Here is a 21,942-nt window from a genome sequence, read left to right as displayed (position 1 = left end):
TTGGTCTTGGATCGGATGAACAAAGCTGGAATTACACTAAATGGGAAGTGTGAGTTTTCAACAAAGAAAGTGAAATTTCTTGAACATATTGTCAGTGCAAACAGTGTCAGCATTGACCCAGAGAAAGTCGAGGCCATTACCAGGCTTGAGGCACCAGAAAATGTCCCAGAGCTAAGAAGATTTTTGGGAATGGTAAATCATGTCGGCAAATTTGCACCTATGCTGCCAGATGTGACAAAACCTCTAAAAGACCTGCTTAAGAATGACAGCGAATGGACATGGGGGACAGAACAAGTAAAAGCTTTTGAAGAAATAAAGGTTCTACTTAGTTCTACACCAGTACTACAACATTACAACCCAAACAAGCCAATAAAAGTGTCTGCAGATGCATCTTCTTTTGGAATTGGAGGAGTTCTACTGCAGAAAGACCAGGAAGGCAGGAATCCAGTTTTCTACTCATCTAGATCTCTCACGGATACCGAGACTAGGTATGCACAGATTGAAAAGGAAGCTTTGGCTATGACATGGTGTTGTGAAAAATTTTCAGAATTTTTAGTGGGTCTCCGTAAGTTTGTAATCGAAACAGACCACAAACCATTACTGTCGCTGTTGAAAGCAAAAGACTTGGATCTCCTTACTCCAAGAATACAGAGATTCAGGATGAGGATGTAGAGATTTATTTACGACATTGAATATGTTGCTGGCAAGGACCTAGTTACAGCAGACTCGTTATCCAGGTCTCCTTTGAAAAACAATAAAGCAGAAGAGGAAACAGTTGAAGTCAGTACAATATTTCAGTCGATCCCCTTATCAGAAGAAAGATTAGAGGAAGTTTGACGTGCACAGCACAGCGACAAGGAATGCCGAGAGGTGATTCCATTCACTCAGGGCCATTGGCCTCAAAGGACGCATGAAATATCAAAATTATACTATGCAGAGCGTCATTGTTTGGCGGTGGAGCAAGGGATTCTCTTGCACAGATGCAGGCAAGTCATTCCATCTTCACTGAGGCAAGACATGCTCCAGAGAATCCACCAGGGGCATCAAGGTATAGTCAAGTGTAGGGCTTTAGCACGCACCTGTATTTGGTGGCCTGGGATGTCTAAGGATATTGAAACCCTGGTGAACAACTGCCCTGAGTGTGAAAAACACAGAGTATTGCCTCCTCAACCGCTAGTACCAACTCCAACTCAAGATCACCCTTGGGAAAAAGTAGGAAGTGACCTGTTTGAAAGGCAGAGAGAACATTATCTGCTGGTGGTGGATTATTGTTCCAGATGGATTGAGATTTCACACCTTACTTCTCTTACTTCCAAGAGTGTTATCAACAGTTTCAAGGCTATCTTTGCCAGAATGGGTATTCCCAGGACAGTACTTACTGACAGTGGGACGCAATATACTTCAGCAGAGTTTTGTAACTTCGCTTCCTATTATGGATTCAAACATGTTACAAGTAGCCTTCATCATCAGTCGGCTAATGGAGAAGCAAAGAGAGCAGTTCAAACAATTAAAAACATGCTCAAGAAAGAACAGGACCCTTTTCTGGTCCTTTTAAATTACAGAGCCACATCTTTGGCCCAGGGACAGAGTCCAGCTGAACTGCTGATGAACCAGAAACTAAGAACTAGAGTAGCCTACCATCCTTGCAGGAAAGACAGAACGGTACAAAATTCCGGAGGAAAGACGCTATTATAAAAAGAAAAATCAAGGAGAATTTTGACAGAAGGCATAAAGTGAAAAATCTACCAGAGTTAAAACCAGGACAGTCGGTTTGGCTTAAGACTCTGAGGCTGGAGGAAGCAAAAGTAATTCCAAGATCTGAATACGTCCAAACTTCTTCTGGACAAGTTACACGGAGGAACCGGCAACAGGTTAGAAAAAGATCGGATAAACATCTGTCCATACCTCCTACTATACCCAGGGATAGTAATAATTTACCAACGTTAGGGCAACCTCAAACTGAGCCAGGGATAATTCAAATTGATCCTGCAAGTAGCCTTTCAAATGAGACGGAGACAAAGCCAGTTGTCACTAGAAGTGGAAGACTGGTCAGGCCGAGAGAGGTACTGGATTTGGAGTACTCTCTCTTCCTAGTGTAAATATCAGATGATGTATATAGTGTTTTGTTCCTGGGAAGGAAAACTAATTTGTTATAGTTGTCGCCCTAAGAGTTGATTTCGTTATTTGGGGCTTTGGCCCTTTCAAGTCATTTCCTCATATAAAGAGGAGTAGATGTGGTGTAAACGCACCTTAAGAATAGAAGGACATGTAGCGTGAACACACCTTAATAATAATTATTGTGACGTAGGCCTAAGGGACATTTCACGTGACTGTGATTTCATGCAAGCGGCGGGAAATCTGAAGGTCACTCTCTCACTGAAGCCAAAGCGAGTAACATCGGCTAACGAAGAACTAGCAGACGACCGGCAGGTGGGGCCCCACCAACATCAACTATCATCTATATCTACTACTCCAAGACTTAAGTAAGTCGTAACATAACACTATGGAAATGGCCACCATCTTGAAAATAAACAATGAATTTCAAATCCCTACGGATTTCTTATTTACTGACCAAATTTGGTCTTGACCAAATTTTGTGAGAGCATACCTGAACCAGACCCTATCAGAGTAACAGCAAGTTTTTTTCAATAAGTGCAAAAGAAGAAAAAATATAAGAATTTTCCCAAAGTATAAAAAAAAACTTATTCTAAATTTAGGTAGCGTAATCGCTTGCTTATGGAAATGTGTTATTTTTTTTCGCAAATATCTCTCTGTTATATTGATGGCAGCCTTACCATCTATGTTTTCTGAAAGTTTCATGTTAAAAGGATGAAAACTAAGGAAGGAGTAGGGAAAAACTGCCAAAAAATTACATTTTGCGAAAAACGACAATTATTGAGAAAATTCACTATATTAACCCATCCTCATGTTTTCAAAGGCAATTTACGAAGAGAATAAAGACTTTCTCACTTGTCTCCATGCTAATTTTAGACAAAAAACTTGTTGATCTTCAAAAATCAGCTAAACATAAAATTTGCATAGCTTGACCCAAAATCTGCAAAATCAAGGGTCGCTCCTCCCCTTAAAGGATTTAACTTACCACTTTGTATTGAGTTGAAGACCTTCCTGTTCCTTTTGTTAAATCAGGATACTGACGTATTTTCTCTGAAGGATTCTCTGAAACCCCTGCAGAAAAAAGATTAAAGGTCACATTATTGAGCTATAAAAACAATTGTAAGTGAGTTGCTATACATCATATGTGAGGCATCATGGTGAAATCAGGCACTCGTCGAAATAGTGGAATCGAAGAAACCAGCATTTTTCCGGCGGCGGGGTTATTTGTACTGGATTTTTGTTTTTGACTAGACTCCTCTAAATTCTATTTTAAAGCACATTTCAGTCGCGATTTTACGGAAAAACATTGATTAAAGGCACAAAAAATGTAAATTTGCAGTTTCCAAGGACTCTCCAGCTATGAAAGTTACCAAACTTTGGCAGCCATTTTCTTGTTAATTTTACCTCTAAAACCAGGCAACCCCCACCAGCTTCAGTAACAAATATCTCAACTTTTTTTCATAATAGGTGGGTATTTTTTTCATAGGAAGAAAGACAAATGAACAAGCTTCAAGACAATAGCCTACCAATAACTCTAAACGCCTAAAAATTGACGAGCACCAATTCCACGGCGTCGTGACACATGAAATAACTTAGTGTTAAACTAACTTGGAGGCCCAACAGCATAATGCTGAGGTTTTATCCATATCAATCAATTATATACTGTTTCTTTACACAAGTGTCTTCATATTGCATTCTGTAATAAGAAATTATAAGAATGTAATAATTTTTTCTATTTTTTCAATCAGCAAATTACTTAAGCTTACCAACTTTTCAATAGAAACATATTTTTAGTTGAGCAAGAGGATTAAAAGCTAAAATAAAAATACCCACTGTGGAATCATGTGAACAATGTAATCATTTCAACGTTGAATTATCAGCAAAATAAATATTTTTAAAATATCTTTTGAAGTGGAATAAATTTTGGAAAAGATACAGACATGCTCTGTTCAAAACAAAGAAGTAAAACATTGCATCAAAACAAGATGCTGGTTGAAATAAAGTAAATAAACCAATAGTCTGCAGCCTACAAACTAGAGAGCACTTACAGAGACGTTTACAAGAAAAGAAGAAAAGCAATTCAACTCTATGTTCAGAACTCACTTCTAAACAGATACATATGATGTTATACATAAATATTTGCGTTTTTCGCACAGAGTAGATATAAAAACTTAAAATATGACAGTTTAAGGCAAAATCAATATTACACTTTATCAAGATTGGGATTGAGTTTGAGTTTCAGTAAACAGCAGCACATCAACACAATAACAGTGATTCAGAAAAATGTAAGAAAGACAGATAGAAACAAAAGAAGGAAAGAAAACAAGTAGACCTACCAGTAGTGCCTTCCAACTACCTGCTATAGAAATTAGAAAAATATGTCTTACCAGTGACACAAAAAAAGTAACGGTATGAAAATTGTATGATGTCGTGTCTTGCTAGATTATTAGTTTTACATTGTAAGGAAAAGACAACAGACATAAGAGCTTGTCTCTTACAGTTGTAGAGATCCTCTAGCATAGACTGCAGACTGCTCATGTCTGGTCTGTTGCAGGGCGCATGCTGAACACACTCGCCGATAATTTTGAAAGACGACTTCTCAATACATGCTTCCCTACACAAGCTTGCATTGCCATCAATTATCTGTAAAAAGTAAAAATAGTGTAAGGAACAGATAGACTTGGAGAGTTCTGACAGACACAAATCTAAACAATGTATGCTTAGAGCTGTTTCCCAGCTGAAGGAAGCAAGCAAAAAGACATATTTTAAATTAAAACACCATTCCTGACAGCCTAAACATCCATTTTGTTTGAAAATTTATAGTGTAATGACATGACATGAAAACAACCTTACTTAATACAAAGTATCAAGAATACTGAATTTAGGGCCTTATTACTTTACTAGAATTTCAAGTTACAAAGCAGATAATGTAGCTCCAATTTCAGGCTCAGTCTTTTATGAAGTAAATTTCAAGAGGTGAGGTTCATTAACTGGATAATATCTCTGTTGCTCAAAATTCTTTTTTCAAACAGTAAATGCCTTTTTATTTAGTGATGGTTCCTCTTTCAGAATAGGTTAATATGCTACATCCTGAAGTTGACTTGTGACTCACAATAAAAAACAGAGACACAGACAGTTTACCAGCGGTACGATTTCTGAATCTGACATCTGTATATGAGAGTAGGGCATCAATCCATGAGTGAGAACTTCATACATAAGGTGGCCAAACATGTAAACATCAGATTCCCTGGTGTACTCTCCTTTCTCCAAAGACTCTGGAGCAGTCCACCTTGTTGGCACCCCTACGTTATTCTGTTCTGAAAAGACAGCAGATTATTTTTCTTACGTAATACAGTGAACAGTTTGCACTCAAAATTATAGGGGGTCATTTGCCTACATCAGCATTCTTTAAAGTATCAGATGATGCAGCGCTGAACACCACATACCCATTGTTGTTCAGTCACCATGAGTTTCATGATTATTTATAATTGTAGAGCCAGGGGAAGTTGGTGCTTATGGTAGAATGTAAATGTTATACACACCAATCAACATAATTTGGCTGTTTTTTGCTCATATAGTCAAAATTGTCAAAGACAGCCACCCATTGCCGGGGAAAAAAGTGGCCGTCTCAGGGAAGACTGATCAAAACAAAAGAACACCTATTCCTTCGGAGGTCCCAAACGGAGGTGATTGAAGGCTCAGAACTGTCATAAAGCTCATTGGATATTTGCCAACTGGTCAACTTGGGTAAACAAGGTGCAGAGTGGGGAGTGGGGGGGGGGGGGCAAAACCTTCTCAACATGCCATCACATCAGTGATTGGTTCATTCATAAGAACAGGTAACAATAATGACAGGTGAATGGATTATGATGGCTCATCTGAAATGTCAGGGGCTATATAAAATTTATGGCAACGTATAAGGCAATGAGAGATTTGTGAAACCATCTTGGATAGGTTTTTTGGTTGTTGGTTAATAAAATATAGTAGCAGAATTGCACCTATAATGCAGGAGTAGATACATAGAGATACACTTCTCCAGCAAGCCGCTCCCAGCAGCTAGTGAACAGAACTGCTGTACTGGTGAGCCGCTGGCAGCAGCTGGATCACATTCCTTTACAAGGATGACTATGTTAAATTAAATTTCAGCAAGTGCTGAAAACAGGTCTCTCTTACCGCGCAGGAGTTCTTTCCTTAGATGAAGAGCTATCAAAATTGGGTCAATTTTTTTTTTATTCAATGACCAATTTAGTGACGTTTATGTCACTTTCAGGTTTCATATCAAGAGACGGTCCAGCATTGTGGGGAACCCCACCTCACACGATAAAGACTTAACTAAAAGTAAAAGTGACCTCTCAATTTTGTGAGACTTGTGTTTCGCTTTTCATTTGAACGTAATGGTGCAGCCCATGGTGTGCACACTTCATGGGGCAGTTTTTATAGAAAGCAAAGAGTCACGGATATGGCAGTGCAGTTGACTACCATTGAGTTAATGTCGTCGGGGGAATGAAAAAAAGATCAACTCATCCGAAGTTCAACTTCAGCATCTGCATCTTAAAACCGGGGGATATAACAACATTTTCAACAGTACTCATATTTTAAATAATAATACTGTTGTAAATTGGCGGTGACAGATTCACCTGATTAATCACAGTGAGCTCGTGGCTCACGCATTGTGTCTGAGTGTGCATGAGTGAAAGAGAGACAGAGAGAGAGAGAGACAGAGAGAGAGTGTGAGAGAGAGAGAGAGAGAGAGAGAGAGAGAGAGAAACAGACAGAGAGATGCAAGCGTCCCCAAGTAGCAAAACTAACAGATGGTCCACTTACATAATAAGTACTGATTCTGTTTTATTTCCAGTAGAGTAAAACTATCGTCTTTTACCAATTTCTTTATTCTCACAATGCACAGTGTACGTTGTTACAAAACTTAACACTTTAAACCCTTGAAAAGTGAATGTTAAAGTGACTGGACTCGGATCTTCAGAAAATGAATGTTACTGCCTAGAGTATGTTTTCAGCCAAGAACGTTATACTGAGATTTTATTGTAATACCCATTGTCTTTCACCATGTCATTCCATTCAGCCTTGAGGGAAACAATAAAGCAAGTAGTTGTTGCTTCATGTCGTCACACACACACACTCCTTGCACTCCCTTCACCCTTTCATTGAGGTACATAGTACACACATGTACTACATAGCACGACCCCAGTGCTTTTCTTGTTATATCTCTATTTTCGATAACAGAGAAAATAGTCATAACAAAGAGTGAGCCTAATAAGATGTCACATTTTCACTGTTACAAAAATTAAGTTACGACAAGAAAGCACCGAGGTCGTGCACGTCTATTGCGCGTTGATCAGCTCTACCTAATTATTGTATTTTCATAACTGCTGCAAAATATCCGATGATACAGACGCAAAAAAAATCAATTCAGTCATTGCTTACTTGCAGCTGGGGATAAAAAAAGCACTTCAACTCAAGTGAATTTTGTTTGAGTTGAACTCAACATAACCCTTTGCCCTTTGTGACTTTAACAAATGTAAAGGAGAAGAAGAGTTGGGACACCCCCCCCCCCCGTCTCCAAAAAAAATAAAAATCAACTTATCAGAGGATTAAGTTAAGCGAGTTCAACACAAAAGGAGTCGATTGTATGGTTTAGAAGAACAGATCTCTGGTATGGGATAAGGTGAAAAGTTCATTCTTTAGGAATCCTGCTGGCTGAAATATTCCATGACAAGAAGGTAGGACAGCCATTAACCTGCTCACTGTTGTGTGTAGACGTACTTACTCTCTTGCGTTCTCAAACAGGTCCACTGCGATCCTTTTTCTACTGTTTTACAAAGGATATTTTAGAAAACGTATTGAACTTGTGCACATGCTACATAAGAGGAAATATACCATGACTTTGTTCAAAGAATTCTTAAATGAACATATTTCATCTTGCCTGTTCAAGGTACAATCAAACATGCCATGACGGCCACCTCTATAAGACGGCCACCTGTAAAAACGGCCACTTTCCATTTCCCCCCTTGCGTTTTTTCTATATAATTTAACTGTGTAAAACGGGCACCTGTCCAACGCAGCCACGGCCACCATATTTTAACACACAACCCTTATCACACCTAACAATAACCCGTCTTAAACGGCCACCTTAGTGACTCCATTACATTTTGTCATAAATCATGCATTGGACCCCAGCGTTGTGGGCGAGCCGTCATAATTCAATCATCTGTCGTTATTGTTAGGTAGTCACTCCAACCGATCATGTTGCATAGGCCCCTCCCACTTTTGACCAAAAAGGTAACAAATTTTCAGCTGCTGGTGAGGTACGCGTGTGATCCCTCATAACCCATAAGCCCTGCCCAGAACTCAAACACAAATCGTAAGTGAGATGAGTGGTCACTGTTGTTTACCCAGTCTGTAACAAAGAAACAATAGACGTCAACATGAACTTGTGACAGAAGCGTCGCTCGTTCTCAGAGTGGTGGTAACCAATGTGTTTGTTTTACCATAGCACTCAGTCCTCTTTGTCTGACACATTTTGTTATATTGTCAAACTTGCACAAAAGCAGCAACAAAATATAAAAAAAAGAGAAGAAAAAAAAAACAGCGAAAGCAACAACAACAATGTGGCGACCTAAGAAAGAAAGGGTTAGTTTTCTTCATCTTGATCAGTCCTGCCTAAGACGGCCACCTGTCTTATACAGCCACTTTTCTCCTTGACAACGAGTGGTCATCTTACACAGGTTCGACTGTAATTGGAAATGCTTCAAAATAGAAAGAGATAAGCCTCATTTCTAGCTTAGATCTACTTTCAAGATCTATATGTTGATAGTCACTGGCACATGACTTTAAATTTGTCATTAATATATCTTTGTATGGAGAGTGGGATGAATACTGTATTGTTAAACGGATCATAACAATATATCCGAACTGATATATTTTAGTACAGTAGTCTCTGCCTAAGATCTTGGTGCTCAGGAGCAAGGAAAATTTGGGATCCTAGGTGAACTGGATCTTAGCTGACTCACCAAGGTAAAAATCTACAGTGACCCATGTTTAGGTCCACAACTGGGTGGGTTTATGACTTATCATGCAGTGCTTCCAACAGCTGAAGACGAAAAGTAAGGAAAATTTTGCTGGGGTTCTGGGGACCTTTGCCACCTCCAGCATGTACCAGGGACAGCGTCCTGGTGGGGGTTCAGGGGGAAAAGACCCTGAAAAAATTGCAATTTAGTGCTTTTAGAGGGTTAAAAATGGCACTGAGGAGCCTGTTTGAAGAGAATACCAACAACCCATAATACCTTTATTTTTTTCATCAAGATTATTGCTCAAACTCAAAGTAGAGTAATAACTCGAATGGCTCAAGTAGACCTATCGGTGTGAGAGTTGTAATTGTAAGAACTGAGAAAGGACAAGATGTAGAGTGGTCAGCTGTGAAGACCAATCACTGTGGCATGTCTGTGCCACAAATTCGGGTGTACAACTGCTGCATTGGTCAGGGAAGAGTTCTCAGTTCAATGTGATTCTGCCTGGAGCAAACTTGTAGAGTCATATAAGTGCCAAAGATTAAATTTGTTACAAGAGAGTAACAAATATAAAAAGGAAGGAGAGCATTTTTGTTGTTGTTGTTATCGATCCAGCAACAGCTGGGCTCTCACCCTTCTGTCAAATGCCATGTAGTGATAAGTGCAGGTTTGCTGCAGTTGCTGTAATGTTTCATAGAGTGTGTTGTCAATGTTAGGTCTTGGAGGGAGATGGGTAGCTCTGATGTCATTTAGGGCTGTGCAGTGGAACAGGTGATGATCCACAGTCTCATATGCATAGTCACACAAGGGGCACATTGGGGGAAGTTCCGGGTTTATTCTGTTCAGGAGGAAGTTGAGCTGTATATGTTCTGTTCGTAGGCAGAAGATCGTGGTCTGTTTCTTTCTCTGTATGCGATAGATATTGTCATTTCTTTTTGTTGTGGTCATATGTCTGAAAACTGCTCTGCTTGTCTTTCCCAGGGCCCATCTGTTCATCCAATCGTGTTTATTGTTGATTTTAATGATTTGTTTTGCAGTGTTGTATGAAGTTGGAATGTTGGGTTGTTCCTGTCTAGATCCCCGTTTGGCAAGTGTGTCTGGTCTGTCATTTCCAGGTATATTTGAGTGTCCAGGGACCCACTACATTACTAGGTTGATGCCACAGAATGTTATCAGATGATGGAAGCCAAACAGTATATGGGTCAAATCTTGGTTTAGAAGATGGTCATTTTCTATAGCTTGTAAGACTGATAGTGAGTCAGTGAAAATCACAATACTCTGGTCTTTTCCAGGATGAGTGTCAAAAACTGTGCGGAGATGGTACAGTGCTGTTTCAATTGCCATCATTTCTGCATCGTAGTTGCTGCATTTCTCTCCACAGGCTGCAGAGAACTCATTGGAACTTCCATCTGGGTACTGTATTAGTATTCCATATCTGGCTTTGGTTGTGCCTTTGAATGCTGAGCTGTCCATATAGACGTGTATCCAGTCATCTGAATAGCTGTCGATTGTTTGATGTGATGCAAGCATCAGCGTCACTGGGTCTGAAGATTTTGTGCTCTTGTCTCTGAGAGATGATGTAATGATTGGCTTTTTCAAAGAAAGGTGGGGAGGGATGTTTTGGTTGACTCTTTTGGTTTCTTTTCTGTTTTGTGGTAGATGGTGGCTCTCCATTAGTTCTGTGATGTGATGCTTGATTGGCTTTTGTTGAATTCGTTTCTTTGGTTTCCATATTCTACTAATTTCCTGTTAGGGTGGTTGGGCACATTCTTTTAGTTCTTTCATGTAGCTCCAAAACTGCTTTATCTCTGCGGATTCCCAGTGGTTCAACATTTGAAAAGATTTCGCACGCGGCGGTAGGTGTGGATCTCATGCCACCATTTATAAAACGAAGGGCATTGTTTTGGACCTTGTCAAGGATATTGCAAGTAGTTGTACTGCACATAATGAGTAGGCTATATTCCAGGGAAGATTGGACATGACCAAGGTATAGCTCTCAGAGTTTGTTTGTTTGATCCCCATGAACTGCTTGCGAGTTTCTTTAAAAGTTGGAGTCTTTTTTTTTCCCTTGTTCTTTATGTTCTCCACTTGGCTTTTCATGGTTAGACTATGGTCAAGTTTGACTTCTAGGTAAGTTGGATGCTCTTCTTTGGGAAGGCTTTCATTTCCTATCTTTAGTTAGAGATTTTCTTTGGCTGTTTTATGGCTCTTCATGAAGATGATGTATACTGTTTTCGTGCAGTTTATTTTAAGTTTCCATTTCCTACAGTAATTGTGGAGCCTCTTGAGGTCTTCATTTAATTTCCCTGCTCCTACTATTATGCTGTGATGTGTCTGCCAGAGAGCAAGATCATCAGCATAAAGAGTCTTTTCTGATTTTAGCGCGTTCGTTACATCATTAAAGAAGATCAGGAACAAAATGCAACTCAGACAGGAACCTTGAGGTAGGCCTTCCTTGAGTACTTCTCTTGACGAGTGGGCATCGTATACCTTGGTTTCAATGTTTCAATCCGACAGGAAGAGCTTGATCCATTTGTAAAGTTTGCCATGTATCCCAGGGTCAATCAATTTCATGAGTAGGCCTTTTCTCCACACTCTGTCGTACGCCTGTTGGAGATCTACAAAGATGGCGACAGTGTGTTTAGTCTCCTGAAATCCATCCTGGGTGTTTTGACTCAGTTTCAAAAGTTGATCTTCAGTACTGCTGCCTTTTCTGTAGCCTCCTTGGTGTGGGTTTAAGCTGTTAGTGTTTTCCAGGTACCAGTAGAGGCGGTTGTTTATTATTCTTTCAGCAAGCTTACTGGTACATGATGTTAATGAGATAGGTCGGTAGCTTTTCGCTTCTCCAGCGGGTTTCCCATTTTTCAGGAGCGGTATAATCTGGGCGATCCTTCATGCCTTTGGTATTCCACTCGTTCTCCACATGGTATTTATCAGGGAAAGAAGAACTTCTTTTCCTTTAGCACCAAGGTTGTACAGAATTTCGTTGTGTATTTTATCTGGTCCTGGTGCTTTCTTTTCCCTTAGCTTTTTGAGGACCTGACTGAATTCCTTCATGCTATAATCCTCTTCAAAAAGCGAGTTGTTCACAGTAGGAGCTTTTTCTTTACAGCATTTTTCTTAAAACAGCCAGAACTGTAAGCGGTGGGATCTTAGGTGGAGACTACTGTATAGGCTAGATTATTGTATGATTTAGAAGACAGCATAGTAGTTTGATCCCATTTTTGCAATGACACATATGTGCCTATATGCTAACTAAATAAAGAAAATAACACTGAGAAAATAAAAAAGAAATGCAGAAATACAAGTAAGGCCAAAAGTACTTCCCCTCGCCACATTAGCATTTGAAAGTACGCAATATGCAGGTGATTAACGCAGAGCTGCAAATACAACTGCCAGTGACATTTATTTGAAACAGTAAAGAATATAATGTACTGACATCAAGTCTACGTTAACTATAAAGAATTATCAAACAGAATTGCTTGTTAGACATGGGTGAAAGCACTGACAGGTTCAAAAACCTGAAATCTGAATTAGTAAAATTAAAATGCCTACGCCTGAAAATTACACGCGTTGACAAACGTCAGATAAACACACATTCCATCAAGATATGTATGTGTAGTACAGGTACTTTCATCAAAGCATTCCTTTGAAAACAATCCATCCAACCGGGTGCTGGGTCCGCAAAAAAACAATTTGCTATTTCTGGATGTTAATTTTTTTCACAGATGTATTTTATCACAATCCCCACTGAGACACACATTTTTTTAAAAAGAGCTGTGTCACCGTCACAGTCCACATTTTTTAAACTACAACGGTGGATTCTTGCTTATTAAGAGTTCAGCAATGGTGCACGGCACTTGTGCACACATTGTTTGGGGCTGTAGGTTGGGCTATTGCAGTTGATGGTGAAATCGGCCGGACATAAAAATCTTTTCGTTATGTACGAATTTTGCGATGGACAAATTCTAGGCTGCACCAAGGAAGATAACCAGGTTGGACAATCGGGTCAAAATTTACATGAATTATGCCCCCTGATGCAAAACCTGCGCGCGTAATGGATTGATGGCGATTTAATTTTTATATTTTAATGCTGTAGTTCTCAGTCCTAACTGAAATAATTTGGCTTGACATAGAAATAGCTATAGCCTGCCCCTTTTGAAACCAACAAAACACTGCTTGTTCCACTGCCCTCTACTTTATCAGTTTATGCCTTTTCGTCCCTGTTTCAGCACTATAATTCTCAATACTGTGCAATGTATTTTCCGCTGTCTTTTTTTTTTTCCTTTTGTTCGGAATCTTAAACATGTTGCAGATTGTTTTTTTTAAATATATATATATATATATATATATATATTGATTTTTCATCCACCTCTGCTAGGATCAGCCGTTTTGTCCTCAACCGAGAAGTCTTTGTACGTTTTTTTTTTGCTCCGCTATGGTTCACTCTCTTCTACAACAACTTCACATAGACCTAACTGTACCGAACATCGGCAAGCTGCTGCATAGTGCTTAGTCTCTATTGAAGAGAAAGCGCTGACACACGTGGCGGCAATAGGGCCCTACCGGCTACATGTGCCTTCACAAGCAGACTCTCCGCTCGCATGTCTAAACCAAATCTGCCACTCTATGAAATCTAAAAATCAGGATCTCAGGGGCAAAAATAGGGATCAACGACAAATCACCAAGGTCACTGGCCAGCTGAATAAAAAAATTCCCAGGGGTGTCCATAAATATATTACATTCCATGTAGATCTATAGGCCCTCTGCGCGCGCGCCGTGTGTGTATTTTGTTATTATTTTTTTAATTCTGAAGTATCACGTCAAGGACTCCTTGTCCAAGCGTCTACCCCCCCCCCCCCCTCCTTTCCCCCCCGTAAGCCTCGAAAGACGCTTCAACCAGTGTGCATGAACTTTAGTTGACCCCGTCAATGGACAGGTCCCTGACACGCGCGAAACTCGCACGCCGGAGTCATGTCACTTGATGAGAACGCATGTTTGAAAGTTTTACTCACTGGTCTTGATGACGGGCCCGACTTAACAGAACTTGGAGTTGGGGAACGCTTGTTTTGAAAGTAACAGCAGAACTATGAATAATATTGATCATTTGTGTGCCGCAATTGACACAGTTATCAGGCCATCATCGGGGACTTCTGAAATTACGGGTCCGGTAGCCTAACAACTATAGACTACAACGCAACTAAAGTGAGCAGGCCAGTAGGGCAAGCTGAGACAGACCAGCAACGTAACCAAATGCAAAGAGCTAGAGACTGGATGGGGAGAATGACTACTTCCAAAATGTATGAAGTCGACAATTTGTCCCAAACCGGAAAAGTTGGAAAGCTTATTTTCAAAAGCCAGAATTCCGGCATATGCCGGAAAACTTTCACCCATGTTGTTAGAAAATCAACTGTCAAGGGACCACAGATATTATTCCCATTTGTTGTCAGATTTTCTGAACGTAATGCATTGTACGATGCAGAATGAAAAGAAATGCACTCAGCTTTGAAAAAATCAGTGACATATAATCAAAAGAACCATTAAAATGACTTAATAATTCCACCTCTCTGAAAAGTTTGGGTTGCCCCCCCCCCCTCCCCCCTCCCACACACACACACATTTTGACTGATTGGGATTTATTTCTGGAGTTTTGAAAACTTCAGGTCAAGTGTTCCAATTCTGACAACTCACCTACAGCCTTCCCTTGGCCTTCAACTATTCGGACACAGAGCTGGAAGCCACACAGCTTGATCTCCTCCCCGAACATGAAAAAACTGGAGCCAATCACATTACGGTGGACAAAATCTTTGGAATGGCAGTATTCTAAAGCTGAACAGGCATTTATCAAGAACTTGAAGAGTTGACTTCTTGGAAAGAATGCTCTGTTGTCACTGCGATTCTTCAGGGCAGTCTTGAGGAACAAAATAATAAACGATGTAAGACAAAATTTGGTGTACAGTTTTAAACTCGAAAAAATAGTCCACATACTATTTTTAGATTTACATATTTCATTTGACTTTCCAAAAATTTTATTGTTCCATATAAGTGCATTTTTAAATATGGGATATCTTAGACAGTATTGGGGGTATCCTAGTAAAAGATTCCATTTTTCCCAATCAAAATCTGAATTTTTAGTATTGACACTGTGTATCAATTCTTTCTTTGAGCAATTTTTAAAAAAAACTAAATAATAGTCTTTTGCAGTCTTCCAATTTCTCGAAGAGACATAAAACAATTTTGACTTTAGTATAGGATAAAGACACATATAGGGATTCTTTCATTCTTAAATGCTCAGATCCACACACTGCATCACACAGTTTATCTCTGATGTGCCCAGAGCTACACACTGCATCATTGAATTCATAAATGCAATATAAAATGAATACATAGTTCTTCTTCATGAAGAGTTAATCTCTCGCTTCTCCAACATCTGCTTTATCTTTATCAAGGATCTAGAACTACTCATTCACATTATATTGCATCCATGATGTTAATGATGCAGTGTGAGTCTCATTTCATGCAGGATTAACTTTAAAAAATAAGAGGCATAATATATACTGTTCAGATAAATGGGTACCAGTATTTAGCTCTTTCGACTTTTCCTCTTAAATTTACAAAGGCTATTTCTTTTTGGTTGTAGATAGTGCCCTTAGATAGAATTTGTAAATTTGAAAACTGTTGTTTTTAGAAGAAATTGATCGTGATATTTTATTATTTGTGTCACAGCGCAGTGGAATCAGGTTTTTTGAGCATGAGGATTTTTTGGCATCATATTAAAGCTTGTTCATTTATCTTGCTTTTGGTGAAAAAATACCCATCTTTCATGAATAGAAGTCTAGATATTTGTTATTGAAGGAGGTGGGGGATCTCCTGGTTTCAGAGGTAAAATTATTGAGGAAATGGCCGCCAAAGTTTGGTGACTTCTAAAGCTTGAGAGTCCTTGGAAACTGCAAATTTACATTTCTGTTGCCTTAAATTAACCTTTTTCAGTAAAATCCAAACAGAAAGTGCTTTAAATTGAACCTTAAAGGTGTTGAGTTGAAAAACAAAAATTTGATAAAAACTGCTAAACGGGCGAAATGCTAGTGCTTCCATTTCATTATTTTGACCACAATGCCTCCCCTTTTTTTTTAATGAAGAAAAAATCCCTGGCTCGTTTACGATTTATAACATCGACACAGATGTGAAATCTTCCCAAAATACACACATTTCATAAAAATTAATTCATTTTCTATGTAAGATCTAACACCTTGTCTTCTCGTATGAGAGCAAAAAAATATCCAAGGTGCCGTGTGCAAGTTGCCCACATTAAAGATCCCTTGGTAGTCCTGAAATCAATAAGAATAGGCTTTGGCCACCACGTGGGCAAAATTAACAATTGACTTATCTACCAAACTGAAAATGCTTAAGGTGTCCTCTGTACTCATATGACTTTATGCTATTGCGAGCATCGTAAAACACTACCCTACCCCAAGAACAACAAAAAAGAAAATAATTTCTTGACATGTGTCTGATACACTTATTCTGTGAAATATTTAATCTAAATACAATCTTTTTTGAGTTGCACCCTATTTCAGAATTTCATCATGGGAAGAAACCCCAACAAACTCTGATCTAAACTTTGAACACTTAAAGAGTTAAAAGGAATATTTATGCAATCAATTAGACGAGATTGTGGCTGATACATGAATTTGTAATAATACTTGTGCCAGTAAAATCAGTAAAATCTAAAGAAAGAGTAAATTTTTAGGGCGGATAAATAATCCTGTCAAAACGATCTCTGAAATTTGTATACCTTTCTCCCCTGGCCTCCTGTGTGCTCCTCCCTCCCTTATTCTTTCTACAGCTAATCCCAGTTCCAAATTACTGCTGTTTTTCAGCCACATCCCTGATCTTAGTGTGTGTAAGATCGAAATCCTAGGCCTCTCTGATAAGAGCAAAAGGTCTTGGAGGTCCTGTATGAAAGTTGCCCACATTAACTCATTCGCTACGCTGAGCCGTGGGGGGCGGCGCGGCTAGAGTGCCGTCAGTACGCAAAGCCGCCCCCGGCGGCTCGAGAACTGACGTTCAATTTTAGCTTGGTTTCTATTCCAATCCACATATCCATGTTAAAATAAAAGTCATAATATAAAGTTGACTTCCGGTTCAAGTGTTTCCACCGAAAATCGGAAGTTTTGATTCAGTTTTGAAACAGGATTTCAAAGTTTATGCGACATTGTTTTATCACGAAGCCCAAATTATAGCCAGACACCAGTCTATGTACTTTTACACAACAAAATGTATCATTATTTTGCTCACTAAAGAAGTGTAGGACTCTTCTCATAATATTGATACTACTGGACTCAAATTGCCAGTGCACTGTAATTGAGAAATCAATATTTTTGAGTGCTAGATCTAGGCCTAGATCTAAATAGTCAAAATATTTTTTTTCTCCCCAAAATCACTACTTTTTGGTGAATTTCTTCAAAAAGTACCACCCAAGACATGTATAGGTTTATTCCAAATGCAATTCTGAATAATTCCATATAAGATACGAGTGTTTTTTTTCTGTTTGGGATCCTTTTTTCAAAATTATTTTAAAAAATTTTTTTTTTTCAATATCGGAGGTTACGATCCAAATGTACAAATATTATGGAATGTATGTAACTAACTGCTCATTTTTCAATATTCTCTTGTTCTATATACAGTTATGGTTATTTTGATGTATAATTTGACTAGGTGCAAACATATTTTTTGAGTTTCATCTGAGATTATAAATTTTTTGTTTTCAAATTTTATCCGCAACCAATCACAATTGTGTTGCATACTCGCCTCTTACAGGAACCAAAGTTGAATGAGTTAAAGATCCTTGGTGGTTCCAAAATTTTAAAAAGTAGGTTTTGGATGCCAAGTGGGCTGAATTCAAAATGAAATCCTCCAAAAACTGAAAATGCTTTAGTTAGCATTTTAAAAAACAGTATATCTTTGAAATCAAAATGTGGCTACCTGAAAGCAAGGGGCCCTATGAAGTATGAAAACCGTGACATGTGGAAAAACTTGGTGCACTGCAGGTTGAAGAACAAACAGTCCACTACCTCCTGAGATCCAGGAGGAGGAGGAGGAGGAGGAGGAGGAGGAGGGGGAGGAGGGGGGAGGAGGAGGAGAAGAAGACTTCATGTGCTCAGAATCTACTGATAAGTCTCTGAGTATTAGAAAAAATTGGCACAAAATATAAAATAAACAAAACAAACCTGAAAATTGGTTGTCAAGTAGTCCTCAACAACATAAAACTGCGGAATGCAATGCTCTTGGTATGAGAACATCTTGACAATATTTTTGTGCTGCAGATGCTTGAGTCTCCTCATCTGATTGTGATGGAAATCTACTTGGGAGCGAAATCTAGTGTGGTTATCATTCATGTGAACAACTTGCGTAGGTTTGTGAATGAGGACCAATACCTCTGTGGTGCCAAAATTTCCAGAAAACAGTGTCCATTGACCTGTCAGTTTCTCAGATGGAAGCTGAAAGGAAGCAAACATCAAAAATATTAGAGACTGGTGGGTAAAAATACATTTTGACATCTTAAGGCTAAAATAATCATAAACCTCAATATTCACTCACAAAACTTCCACTAGTGACCAAGAAGCAAAGGGAATGAGGACTCATTAACCCTGCTGATCTATGTTTACAGATCTATGGGAATGGGGTCACAGAGTGAGAAATTTTGTGTGAATAGATTTTGTAAGTCATACATCCTACCAGACAACAAGTTGGTGAATCAATTTATGGAAATGCAGAAATATTATCTTCCAGTTAATACTCATTGGCAGAAGTAATTAATTTTACATTTGACCTGTTGTCAGGGGAGTGAAAGAAAATCAGCTCATCTGAAGTTCAACTTTCAACCACTAAAATCCCTTCCAAAGTGAATGTTATTAGTAAAAAGACCATTTTACACAAGTACGTTTTAAGCATACGTTTTAAAGAGTAAATATTCTGACTTCGACTCTTAACTTCAGAAAGTGAATGTTACACTGAGTTACAATTGCCAAGAGTCCATTTTCAACCGCGTATATTATGCCAAGTTTTACTGTATTACTAATTATCTTGCTGTGCAAATTACCCTTTTGCTCTGAGGGGAGGGAAAACAACAATTGACATGATTATTGCTTCATGACGTCACATAAACCTACTCTCGAGCTTCAATCACTGTTTCATTGTGTACTATGCAGGCCTATTAATGTGCATTGATCAGCTTCTACTGTATTTCTGCCTTATGTATCACCAGTGTCAAAACTGCAGTGAAACTTCTAATGATACCCATGCAAAAAATAAATAAATAATAATTATCAATACAATCATTGATGCATACATACTTGCAGCTGGGGTAAGAAAGTGCTTCAACTCGAGTGTATTTTATGTTTGAGTTGAACTCAAAATAATTAATTGGCTTTAAATAATGTAAAGAAAAAGGATGCTGGGATCCAAGAAAAAGATCAACTCCACCGAAGATCAACTGAAGCGACTTCAACGCAAGAAGAGTCGACTGTAGTATTGCATTCATGGATTTGAACAGAAGCCAGTGCTTGAAGATACAATCTATAAAGAACTGTAAGGTAAAGTATGCAATATGATCCCTCTAGAAGCAGATTCATAAAGCTGATATCACTTTTCACTGCAAGCTTTCTTTTATTAAAATGAGACTTGAAAGGTATTAAGACACTTTAAAATAATCTGGCAATCAGTTTAGCCATTTAGCTTAGAGGTAAGATGACTATCTGTCATGCCGAAGTACCCCCATAATAATAATAATAATAATAATAATAATAATAATAATAATAATAATTAATAATAATAATAATAGATAGCATTTGTACAGCATAAATTCCCGCTCAACAGCAAGCTATATATGCTTTACAATCTATACTTGAGTATTACTATTCCTTATTCATACAGTGATTTTCAATAAATACAATATATTTTTATCTATTTTTGTCCACATCTCTGAGACCAAGGTAGATGAGACAGAGAGCCTAGTCTTTTGAAATAAGGGGAAAAAACTTTGGCGATACCTAGATCACAACTCACATGACAAAGGTACCAGTCGATCATGGGTGAACAGCAGCACTGACAAGATTGGTATTGGATTAACTTTTTGTTTTTAAATTACACCAATTTCCAGATGATAGGAGCACCAGTCTTACCTTTATCTGACCCCATCCCTTAATCCATGGTGCCTTTTGTAATTTTTTTACACGGTTTTTATAAGATTTTTAAAAATGAACAGCAGACAGGGTCAACATTCTCAACCATTGCACCTGAACCTTCCCCTTAATGACAAGGGCTGAGTTTCGCCTGAACCAACTGAGCACATTACATGAAGACACAATAGGAGATAGAGAAGAAGAAAATAAAAAGGCACCTTTAACTCTGAATAGCACTTCCAAATTTTAAAGAAATTAAAAGTCCAGTTCATTGTTTATAAGTTCACATAACAGAAAAAAAAACAGTACTGATTTCGTCCTCAGTTTCCTTCTGCAAATAAAAACAAAGCTCTATTTTAAAGCTGTTTTAAGACAACAATATACAGTTCTGACCTTTCTGTCAGGAGTAAACTGCAGGAGCGGACAAAGTATTCTTTCAACTTCATTCTGCAGAAATATGGGTTGGACTTCAGCATAGTTGTTTCGTTCACTGTAGAATTTGATGATGCCTTTTCTAACGGCTGGTTTTGGGTCAAACAGCAAAGTCTGCATCATTCGGCCCACCTTTATCAGAAAGAACAATTAAGCAAGCTGTAAGGATGCATTTCATAATTCAAATTTCAGGAATGAAATAAATAATCTTCAAAAAGTTCCCTTTAGAAATACACCCCCACCCCTCTTCCACACATTATATTCAGTCTTCTCTCCTTTCTAGATGAGTCTGTGCATAAATGTACAATGCACCAAAGCTTACTTTGCCTGGACACATATTTGTGTCACGAGGGAGATATGTCCACTGTTTTATTTATATTTTAAAATTAATAAAATGCATGCTTCATTCTGTAAAACCTGCCAAAAGCCAAGAGGATAGCAAGCAAGAATCTCACAAGGATATGACCTAAACCCAAAAATTAAAGAGCTCGTCCACAGAAGGACATTTGGCAATAGAGACCTATTTGAGCAGAAAACTATTTCCCTTACCCCCCCCCCCCCCCCTTCCCAAATTTCTACCACCTTTCCACCGTGCCCCATCCAGCCTCACTAGGGAAATACCATTTGAAAAACTGTTTTAACTCATTCTTCTCTGCCCATTTTTATACCAGCTTTCACCGGGTTTTCTCAGTGCATCCGATCAAGAATGATAGGTGTGCATGTTTCAGGGCTGAGAATGGCATACCACAAAAAAAGCTGAAAACTAGGTGGGTCTGGTGGCATGCCCTCCCCCCGCAAAATTTTGAAAAAAATGAGGCATAAAATAGCCAAATCTGGTTATTTTGGAAGGGTTTGAGGTCTTATTTGTAACCCTAATTTTAGAGAAAAATAATAACAACGACCCAAATACTGTCAAAAAGAAAATTACTATACATTGTACATTGAGATGGAAAAAAAATAAGCACAAGGTTTACACATCCTTGAATGGCCATTTTCAGTGTTTTAATGATTTTGGGGAGCAAAATGTTATTTTCAATTATTTAGTTATTTGAATTACCACGTCAACATTTTCAAGAATATATGAGCCCTGATGCAGTATACATGAAAACATGTATACCTCTTCTTTATAAATAAAACCCTACAACACACACAAGTCCTTAAGACTAAGAAAGGGAAGAATTTTAACG

The 21,942-nt window shown here is 38.5% G+C and overlaps 1 protein-coding gene across 2 annotated transcripts in view; it reads right to left on the bottom strand.

The window, feature by feature from the left end:
• The window catches only part of LOC101864126, a 102,971-nt gene that overhangs the window by 46,319 nt on the left and 34,710 nt on the right, over positions 1-21,942 (bottom strand). For both annotated transcript variants that reach the window (XM_005091716.2, XM_005091717.2), the window contains exons 12-17: positions 20,717-20,887; positions 18,371-18,640; positions 14,832-15,051; positions 5,257-5,432; positions 4,614-4,758; positions 3,101-3,186 (exon numbers count right to left, since the gene is read on the bottom strand). In XM_005091716.2, the coding sequence (XP_005091773.1) occupies positions 3,101-3,186; positions 4,614-4,758; positions 5,257-5,432; positions 14,832-15,051; positions 18,371-18,640; positions 20,717-20,887 (1,068 nt within the window). The remainder of the gene's footprint in view (positions 1-3,100; positions 3,187-4,613; positions 4,759-5,256; positions 5,433-14,831; positions 15,052-18,370; positions 18,641-20,716; positions 20,888-21,942) is intronic.

The sequence above is a fragment of the Aplysia californica genome, unplaced genomic scaffold (genome assembly GCF_000002075.1).
Source record: "Aplysia californica isolate F4 #8 unplaced genomic scaffold, AplCal3.0 scaffold00035, whole genome shotgun sequence".
Taxonomy (NCBI): domain Eukaryota; kingdom Metazoa; phylum Mollusca; class Gastropoda; order Aplysiida; family Aplysiidae; genus Aplysia; species Aplysia californica.
Note: the sequence above shows the minus strand (reverse complement) of the source record. Positions and strands in the feature narration are given on the sequence as shown.